The sequence below is a fragment of the Gobio gobio genome, assembly GCF_949357685.1.
Source record: "Gobio gobio genome assembly, chromosome: 1".
Lineage (NCBI taxonomy): Eukaryota > Metazoa > Chordata > Actinopteri > Cypriniformes > Gobionidae > Gobio > Gobio gobio.
The window spans coordinates 31590264-31601411 of NC_137097.1; the positions used below are offsets into that span (position 1 = coordinate 31590264).

Sequence of the window (11148 nt, forward strand, 5' to 3'; positions counted from 1 at the left end):
TGGTCGTATCCTAATGTTATTTTTTAAATTTAATATATGTTGATTGTGAAAAGTGAACAGCACGAGTAATAAAGGACACATCATTAGATATGCAATATACCAAAAGATATGGAGTGGGTCAGAAATGATTTTGACCACTTAATTAAGTTTTGTTTTGTAGAAAGCCTTTCTTTAAAGTAATTTTCGTTTTTGAATTGTATCTTAATTTTAATCAATGTTTTTAATATACACTCACCTAAAGGATTATTAGGAACACCTTACATTTCTCATTAATGCAATTATCTAATCAACCAATCACATGGCAGTTGCTTCAATGCATTTAGGGGTGTGGTCCTGGTCAAGACAATCTCCTGAACTCCAAACTGAATGTCAGAATGGGAAAGAAAGGTGATTTAAGCAATTTTGAGCGTGGCATGGTTGTTGGTGCCAGACGGGCCGGTCTGAGTATTTCACAATCTGCTCAGTTACTGGGATTTTCACGCACAACCATTTCTAGGGTTTACAAAGAATGGTGTGAAAAGGGAAAAACATCCAGTATGCGGCAGTCCTGTGGGCGAAAATGCCTTGTTAATGATAGAGGTCAGAGGAAAATGGGCCGACTGATTCAAGCTGATAGAAAAGCAACTTTGACTGAAATAACCCCTCGTTACAACCGAGGTATGCAGCAAAGCATTTGTGAAGCCACAACACGCACAACCTTGAGGCGGATGGGCTACAACAGCAGAAGACCCCACCGGGCACCACTCATCTCCACTACAAATAGGAAAAGAGGCTACAATTTGCACAAGTTCACCAAAATTGGACAGTTGAAGACTGGAAAAATGTTGCCTGGTCTGATGAGTCTCGATTTCTGTTGAGACATTCAGATGGTAGAGTCAGAATTTGGCGTAAACAGAATGAGAACATGGAAACATCATGCCTTGTTACCACTGTGCAGGCTGGTGGTGGTGGTGTAATGGTGTGGGGGATGTTTTCTTGGCACACTTTAGGCCCCTTAGTGCCAATTGGGCATCGTTTGAATGCCACGGCCTACCCAAGCATTGTTTCTGACCATGTCCATCCCTTTATGACCACCATGTACCCATCCTCTGATGGCTACTTCCAGCAGGATAATGCACCATGTCACAAATCTCGAATCATTTCAAATTGGTTTCTTGAACATGACAATGAGTTCACTGTACTAAAATGGCCCCAACAGTCACCAGATCTCAACCCAATAGAGCATCTTTGGGATGTGGTGGAATGGGAGCTTCATGCCCTGGATGTGCATCCCACAAATCTCCATCAACTGCAAGATGCTATCCTATCAGGCAGTTCTGAAGGCGAAAGGGGGTCAAACACAGTATTAGTATGGTGTTCCTAATAATCCTTTAGGTGAGTGTATTTGCTTCTAATTTAATAAGAAGCAAATATAGCAGACATTAGCCTTAGTGCTGGTGCGATCATTAGGGTTGGGTACCGAAATCCGGTTCCAATATGGCACCGGTACTTATATAACCGGTATGTACCGGACCGAATCAGAACGCAGATTTCGGTTCCTCATTTCGGTGCCAAAATTCAAACGTGCTTTCGCGCTTTGGCTGAGCCAGAGACAGACGCTCAGCACTGGTCACATCACAACTCATGACAACTATTCAGTGTTTTCAACGACATCATGTTTATTTCAGGTTTCAAACATTTAAATGCTCATAAGTAGGCTACTAGCAAAAAACACACCCTGATGTCTATGAAAGCGGCTATGACAATCCTTTCAGACGATTATAATTTGACTAACGTTACATGTTTTATTCACATCAGATACATGCACATTATATAGTAACTATAGCGTTTACTCTGTTCTTCTTCCAGTTCACTCACTGGTCACTTACTTTCATGTATTTCGTGAGACGAGAATGCTCTCAAGTGTTGTAAATCCGACAGATCCGATTCTGAGGCGCAAACTAACATGGCGCCGCCCATTGCGCTTTATAGATCAACTAACACACATTCACTCACACATTTGAACATCAGATAGTTCGTGACACAGTTAAGAAGTTTGTGAATATTTTGAATAAAAAGAAAAAACGAAATAAACCCGATACAGCTGAGCTGTCAGCGCTATTGCGGCTGCTGTGTGTCATGTGAGAAACATGACGCGTCGCCATGGAAACATTAAGACGATGCGTTCTAAAATATTTAGCCAGAGAATATGATCATATTTCAAAAAAGAGCTGAAGCTCGAAGCTGGTTAGTAGCATACCAAGAATACAGACTACTGCTGTTATTATTGTAATTAAGAGTTATATTAGGCTTGTTGTAGTTGGGTTAGGTGGCTTAGGTTTTACTGTGAATTTGTAAATAAGTCAATTATAATTTGTAAATAAGTAAATTGTGTTTTGTATTTATTTATATTCATACATTTAAGTATACATTAAACTTATAATAAATGGTTCAATTTAAATAAAAAATAAATAAATAAAAAGCCATTTAATGTCATCCACCTCGTTTTGTGGCCTTTTTTTAAAAAAAAAGTATCGGTTCAGGCACCGTTTAGGCACCGGAACCGTTTTAAAAGTATCGGTTTGGCACCGGAATCGAAAAAAACCCAAACGATACCCAACCCTAGCGATCATGCATTGCACGCGTGTCTCATAAATTAACCAAAACTCGAAATGATATTTGAGTATTCTGTATATCAGATAGTTTACAAAAATCACATGATTCAGAAAATGTTTGCCATTGAAATGACTGGGAAAAAAAGTGTCCCAATCAACCTGAATTCACCCTATACTCTGTGAAATCATAATTGCATTGCATTATATTGTTTTAAATCACAAATATTTTACTTATAACATTCATCATTACCAATTATTCAGTTATTTGTATTTACTGAATACTGAATTGTGTTCAGTGTCACAATATTACTGTTTTTAGCATGAGATTTCTTTTAAAAACATTAAAAATAGTTTAAATTAAACTAAATATAATTAAATATAATTAAATTAAAAATATAATAGGCCTTTGTAGTGTGCCTTTGTTAACTACATTCTAAATATACTACAGCAAAATATATTTATTTTATCATGTTGCTTAGCTCTCTCAGTCACATACCTGAGGCTCATTCATAATGCAGGTCATTATGCATTCATCAGGTGAGATTCACAGCATTATTCATCACCCCTTTGCATATGGCCTTTGTAAAGAAAAAGTGTCTTACAAAATGTAAATCTATATTGTCTTATGTGAATGAGTAGGCACCATGATACTCGCATCAGTTTGAAGCAAAAACTCTAGGCAACAACACCCATTAGTCAAAAGTATTGTGGACACATATCTATTGTGTGTTTTGAGGCCTTAATTCAGTGTATTAAATGTTTTTTTTATTTTTTATGTTATTCTCTCAAAAATACAAGCATGTGCATACATGTTGCTCTCATATTATGGTAGCCCAGTTTGTGCTGAATACAGTGTAATGACACTTTTAATATCTGGCCATTAATATGTTTATAAGCAACTGAAAAAAGCATAAATGTCAGAGCATGTCAAAACTTCTAAAGGGCCCCAAAACAGCTCATACTGCAGAGGGTTAATGGACCAGAGCATCCAGACAGCCGGACGGGACCAATGGGAAAAGAGTCGGTTCAAAGGTGGAGACTCAGGAGGGAACTAGATCCGTAACCCAAAGGTCTATGAGGCAGTCGTCCACTCCTGGCTCTGGGATGGACTGAACAGTGTTTATACTCCGGGACTGACATGGTAGCTGGCTATGGATCCAGGACGAAATCTGTGGTAGCCTGTGTTGGGAGTCGCCTTACCCACCACAAATACTCCATTAAAGGCCTTTGTTCAGGGAGTAGGAGGAGATGCACTGCTTGTAAGTTCATTTTATCACTCATGTGGGTCCAATCTTCTGTAATGTTATGGCTGTGTACAAAGTGCACGACGATCAAGATCATCAATGCAAACGGCCCTTTAATAAATATAAAAATTACACAGGAAAACTAAATAAAAACATCTTGTTTGTTTGTAGTTATAATTTAATTTGTTCACCTGTTAGTCGCCTGTTGTCCCTGTCACAGCCAAGGAGGCAGTTCCCCAGCCATCAGCGCCTCTGATCATGGACAAGAAGGACACCCCCAGCTCTTTGCTGCCAAGCGAATTTTTTTAGAAAGCCTGCTGACTGTAGCTCTAGCAAAGGCGGTTAAGCATATCAATGTGTTATGATGTTAAATTTTAATGGTATATGGATGTGAACATTATGACGTTCAGCAGGCGTTGGGTTTTGGTTACCATTTGGGCCTCGTGTGGGTTTTTGATGGGCTGTCAATTGGGCCCTGCATGTGCAACTCAAATGGGGCCCATATAAATTACTCCATTAGCTCCACATGAGCCCCATGTATGTTAGCCCATATGGGCAAATGATGGGTCCATTGTGGGCCCTAAGTTGGGCCCATTTAGATGTTCATTATATGGGCTCCCTTGGGTCACATATGGGTGCTAATAATGGGGCCCACATGGGTGATCACACTGGACCCACAAATAGTCACATAATGGTTTTTAATCGGACCACAGTGGGTGAAAATTGTGCCCCATTTATTTTATAAATTGGCTAATAAACTTGACTACCCGGAGCAAGGACCAGTGCGATTAACAGAGAGGCTTCATTTAACCTTGCTTTTTTAGTTTTTCTTTATGCAAAATACTCATTCTCTAATTAATCAATCATAAATTTCCATAGGTGAACATATTATGGAAATAATTTAAGATAATCTGTTTAAAGAATTTTAGGGTATTAGTGGTGGTTTGCTCCGTCAGAGTGGAGGGCACACTCAAACATTGGCTTAAAGGGATAGTTCACCCAAAAATTAAAATGACTCACCCTCAAGTCATCCTAGGTGTATATGCCATTCTTCTTTCAGACAAATAAAATCGGAGTTATATTTAAAAAGTCCTGGCTAATCCAAGCATTATAATGGCAGTGAAAAGCGTCTGATAAATGACTAAATGTAAATGACTAAATGTAAATGTGAATTTTGCTCTGTTTTTGAAGTCCATCAAAAAATGCATCTGTCCGTCAAATAACATGCTCCACACAGCTCTTGGAAGTTAATAAAGGCCTTCTGAAGTGAATCGATGTGTTTGTGTAAGAAAAATAACCATATTTAGCACGTTATAAAGTAAAGTTTCGGTCGATTGCCTTCCGTATTCAATTTATGGAAAAAGTGTTGAAAGGTCCTCTGCCGATCAAAGGCTTACGTTACCAGGTATGCTCGTCAGACGTCGCGTACGCATCTTGAATTGCGAGAAGGCACTTTCAACACTTTTCCAGGGAAGGCGAGTGGCTGGAACTTTACTTTATAAAGTTTTAAAGATTGTATATTTTTCTTACACAAATGCATCGATTCGCTTCAGAAGGCCTTTATTAAACCCCCAGAGCCGTGTGGAGCAGTTATTTGACGAACAGATGCATTTTTTATGGACTTCAAAAACCAAGCAACAGTCACTGCCATAATAATGCTTGGATTAGCCAGGACTTTTTAAATATAACTCTGATTTTATTAGTCTGAAAGAAGAATGTCATATACACCTAGGATGACTTAAGGGGGAGTAAATCATGGGCTAATATTCATTTTTGGGTGAACTATCCCTTTAAGAGATAAACGTGTATTAAATGCTTTCAAGTGTCACAATGTTGTAATGTTATTGCTTTTTAATTTTTTTAGGCTTTTCCAAGCAAATATGGATAAATGTTTGTGTAATTAGTGAATGGTGATCTTTTCCCTTTTGTATAGAGTCCTAAACCTTTGAAATGTTTGCACTTCTGGTTCCTTTGTCCCAAAGTCAACAAGTTTTATTTGAATGGGATATGGTTAAATGCCTGAAATAACACAAACTCAAGATTTGTTTTTCCATATTTTGTTTTTAGATCGTACAACATAAAAATACATCAGTAAAACCCCATTCCTGAAATTTAAATGAGCAAGCTGGGTCCAAAAGATGGGTATGAGTTCTGGACAGTTTTAAATTTTATGAACATACTGTATTTTATGAAACAAAAATTATTATTATAATTTTTCAGTTTATTATACATTTTGTGAATTAATTCCCATATTATTGGTAAATCCACTTCTTTAAACAAGTAAGCATCTTCTTTAAAAGTGTTACATTGAATGTTTATTATGATAACGCTATATTTATCCAATAAAATTAATTAAAATCAATCTTAAAATGAATACTTTGGGTCTGGCTGACTGTAGATCTTGACATTTGTCTGAACTTGGTAATGAAAGATCTCTGGTATTTTATTCCAACCAAAATTTGACATCTGCCCAACGTTGGAGCTTGACGTCAAACTGCTTTGACATCAACCAGATTTTTGTTTCCAACCAGAATTTCACATTGAAGTCCAACGTCTTGATGTTACATTGACACCCGGTGCCTGCTGGGACTGCTCAGTTAAACAAGAATCAAACTGACAAAGATAATGTAAGTGCACTTTCAAAATTAAGAATTTGTATTGCTAAAATAAATGAAAAGTTTAAAAATCGACAAAAATTTTACAGAAATCACTCAATGAATAAAATTAATTTTATAGATTCAATTAAACTAGATTTGATTTAATAGATTTGATTGAACTGAAATGCCTGTAGGAAACCTTTAGCCAAATGTATCTCTGTGCAGTCAGATATACTCTGGACGCACTACAAATCTAAAGCTGTAGTCATCAGGACAGGGGATAGACAGGCCCATACTGCTGTTGGTTGGAATCACAGCCATGTAATTTTTGAAGTCTTGGACATGAAAGACATTGTTTTGGTTCTTACAGGTAAGAATCAACCTGTTGTTGAAGCGAATGGTGCTAGCGTAACTGTTCTGATTGCCACTTGCGAATAACCTTGCAACAGGAAAATAGTTACATGAAATACCATTGTTAGAGCATTCCTGAGCATTACGAAAAACCTGGGCTTGCCACTGGACCTTTTGCGTTTTGTAAAGAGCACTAGGGTGTGCAGGAGTGGAGAAGGTAGGAACTTGGATTCCGAAATGTTGGCCATACCTGCTGTTATATCGTTGGATATAGATAGTTTCAGCACGGGCTGTGTCATTGAGGCTCCATTCATCAGCAGTGTAGATTCTGGGTAGATAATCATAACTCATATTGTCCATTTTATTCCTAATCTTAGAGAAAGGCAGAACATTGAACTGAAAACCTCTGAGCAGACCAGTTAGGTACAGTTTCTCATGATTCTGGTGGAAAACACTTGAGGAAAACTGCATTTCATACAGTTTATCCACTGGGATCAAGAGGAAGCGGATGTGATTCAGGAGGCTGGCCTGTTGTTCTGAACTAATTTCATCACCTTTGTCTTGGATCCATCTCTCTAGAGCTTCAAGAAGTAAAGCTTCATCCTTCACAACCAGGTCTGAGCGCTGCAGCAGAGCGTCCATCATGTGAAAGGAGATGGTGCTCCACAGCGGAGAGCTTATGAGGAACTCACAGTTCCAGGAAAGATACTGAAGGACATTCTCCTGCAGAACAAGGTCACCTGTGCGGACGCCATACTTGTACATTGATACCTGCGTCCGGAAGGTGTTGTCTTCAGGAATGAGTGAAGTGAAGACCCTGCCAACATCCACCATAAGATTCTTCACTCCAAAGATAAACGCCAGCTGATGGAGACATTGAGCTGATGTGATGGAAACATCAATCTGACGTGTGTACAGATACCTGAGAAAAACAGTTCAGATACCGTAAGCATCTAATTATGATATGCACTATTCAAAGCAACATTCTCAATGAATTGAGATAATTGGATTGTGCTACAAAAAGAAGTGGTCTTCAGAAAGTCACCTGAGAAAAGTAGGGACATGAGGATGGCACATCTGGCTGACATCCACGGTGAGGTTTCTGGACTTATTTGTCATGTTTATTTCTGGATAAATCATCAGGATCATACTGTGCACACAAAACGACATCTCTGCCTCTTCACTGAGGTCTCGCACATTAATGCTGAAATCACAACCATCTCCACTGTCAAACAGAAGACCAAGATCAGCAGACAAACCCAGACTGTTGTCCACAGAGAACCGACGATTGCTGGTTATGTTTGTACCTGCAAAGAAAATGTAATAAAAAAATATAAAAATTATATTAATAGAAATACAAATAAATCTGGTAGCTGAATTTCTTACCAGCCTCACAGATCACTCCTGCATCTTCTTTATGTGAGCAGTCAGTCACACCCCAGCCTTTGAAGCTGCAATCAGACAATGAGCTCTCAGAGCCTTTACAGTTCATGTCATCCATCCAGATTGGACCAGAGCCTTGAACAATCAATAGAATTTGGGTTAAAAAAATTCGACAATTATTGTTATCACAGTTTGTAATAATCAAATCGCACAGAGGATCTAATACCTTCACCATATTGTCCTCCAGCCGTAACTGATTCCGCTCCAGGAAAACCCATCTGACGACACACCACTTGTGCTTCGGCCAGGTCCCATCCGTCATCACAAACTGTACCCCACTGTCCATCATGATAGATCTCCACACGACCAGATGAAGGAAGATCTCCGACAAGCTTCACTCTGCCCTCCCGTGTTGTCTGCTTTGGTCTGGAATCTTCATCCAGCAGCAAAAGATTAAAGGTTAAGAGATTTTTACTAAAAAAAAAATTATGAGATGTAAAAAAATGTGTTGTTTAACCTCAGTTAACTGCATTTGTTGTTGCAACAGGAAAACATATTTGGTTATAAAAAATTTAGTATACCACTTACTGTTCAAAAGGCTGTAGATTACATTTGACATTTTGCAATGTTCACAAATATATGCAATGTTTGTAACTTTTTTAATAAAACTAATGAAAATCCTCTAAATACAAATATTGCAATCAATGTATTTTAAATGTAAAAAGAAAAGTTTTCTTTACTTACCAAACAGGGTATGACGTGCTGAAACATGAAGAAACAGTAGAGGCCATAGAAGATACATGATTCTTTTCAAACAGCAGAGACAGGAACACAATTCACAAGTCAATGAGTTACAAAACATCTTGCCTTTCCTTTATAAGGACCAAATGAGGTCAAATATTGTGAAACTTGGATAAAACACCGTGTAATCACATTTGAGGGCTACCATAAGTTTCATTTCATGAAAAGGCTACATTTGAGTTTCAAGTTTCATTACTGCAACATATGCATTTAAAGAACTGTCTGTCAGCATCAGGGATGTAGCACAAGATCCCGGGCCCTATGCATAGGCAGTCCTGATGGGCCCCCATGTTCCATGCTAAAATATATTCCAGACTTTTCAAGGGCCCTCTCTTCCCTTGGGGCCCTGGTAATCAATACTGGTTGTACCCCCAGTCTGAGGCCCCTGGTCAGCATGTTCTAGACATGCAGTGTGAGTGAGACCAGTCAAACTAAATTCACACAATACAGAAAGTAAGTCTTAAGTTCACCTGTTAGCGTCTGTTCTCACTTTCACAGCTAAGAAGGCAATTCCCCAGCCATCAGCACCTCTGATCATGGACAAGAAGGCCAGCTCTTTGTATTAGAGATGTTTTGGCAGCACAAGCGGTTGTGATATTAGACAGGTGGTTTTAATGTTGTGTCTGATCAGTGTAAGTGACTTTTGCTGTCTGTATGCCTCACAGCTCTTCGTCCTCTGTCAAGCCCTTTGGTTCTGGTTGCTAGTTTCAGATTGATCTCTCGATACCGACCTGCCTCTTGGCCCCGACCTTGCATCTTGATTTTCCCCACTGGCCTGTCTGCTCTTCTTGGACGGCCTTCCCCTTGCCGAAAGGAGTTTGCCCCAGGACTCCAAGGCCAGCACTCTGAAAGATATTTCAGTGACTATAATAAATAACTATGCTATTTTAATAACTTTTCTGAATACCACTTAAGTCAGTGGTTCCCAATCCTGGTGTAACCCAGCCCAGCATAAAGACTACAAAGGTGTGTTCGAAATCACCCTCTATACCCTCATCCACTATTCCCTATACTACTTCACTAATATAGTCTACTTGAAGGAGTGAATGAAAACAAGTGAGTAGATTCAGACACTGAGTGCGTTGGAAGGGCTACTGCTTGCTGTTTAATAATAATTTAAAACTTAGCAAACTGGCAGCTCCAGTAGAAATGAAAAGATTTCTCTTTGCCATGGAAACAAGCCTATACAGCGTAATATCAAACAGGCATATATTTTTAATTGATTATTAAATAGTTTAATTAGGTTTATGCTCAATAAACCTATGTGTATACATTGGACCAGCGGTTTGAAAAATGGATGGATGGGTGATTGAGCTGTGGGCGCCATCTTCTGGACAGACGCGGGAATTCATTCGGCCCCCGATTCTCAGTGCATTATGGGTATTATCTAGCCATTGAGTGTACATCAGCTGTACATTCATTATTACGGTGTTATTAAGTGCACTCAATAATGTCCAATAATGTCTACAAACGGCTGTCCCTTCAAATAGTGTCCTATTTAAGGATAAAGGGGGATATATTTAAGGATTTATTTTGGACAGCCCAAGACCTCAAATGAGTTTGTCAGATAAGATAGGCATAACAAATTTTGCAGTGTTGGGGTCCTCCAGGACCAAGATTGGGAACTATTGACTTAACTAATTGTTTTGAGTTGGACATATCAAAATAAATGCCTATAAATACAACAATTGATTTTGTCTAACTTTTACAGCTATTACAGTGCATCCGGAAAGTTTTCACAGCGCTTCACTTTTTCCACATTTTGTTATGTTACAGCCTTATTCCAAAATTGATTAAATTAATTATTCTACAAACAATACCCCATAAATGACAAAGTGAAAGAAGTTTGTTTGAAGTCTTTGCAAAATTCACATGTACATAAGTATTCACAGCCTTTGCCATGACACTCAAAATTGAGCTCTGGTGCATTCTGTTTCCACTGATCATGGGACATAATTTGGAAAGGCACACACCTGTCTATATATAAGGTCCCACAGTTAACATTGCACGTCAGAGCACAAACCAAGCCATGGAGTCAAAGGAATTGTCTGTAGAGCTCCGAGACAGGATTGTATCGAGGCACAGATCTGGGGAAGGGTACAGAAAAATGTCTGCAGCATTGAAGGTCCCAATGAGCAAACTGTGGTCTCCATCATTCGTAAATGGAAGAAGTTTGGA

General features: G+C 38.7%; 1 protein-coding gene across 1 annotated transcript; it reads right to left on the bottom strand.

The window, feature by feature from the left end:
• Positions 1–5811: 5811 nt before the first annotated feature.
• LOC307134053 (galectin-3-binding protein B-like) lies at positions 5812–9015 on the bottom strand. Its single transcript, XM_079829497.1, has 5 exons — positions 8914–9015; positions 8396–8602; positions 8173–8304; positions 7832–8093; positions 5812–7708 (listed from the first exon to the last, which is right to left on the bottom strand). The coding sequence occupies exons 1-5, from the start codon at positions 8969–8971 to the stop codon at positions 6661–6663; spliced, it is 1707 nt and encodes a 568-aa protein (XP_079685623.1). The 5' UTR covers positions 8972–9015; the 3' UTR covers positions 5812–6660.
• Between the last annotated feature and the right edge of the window lie 2133 nt (positions 9016–11148).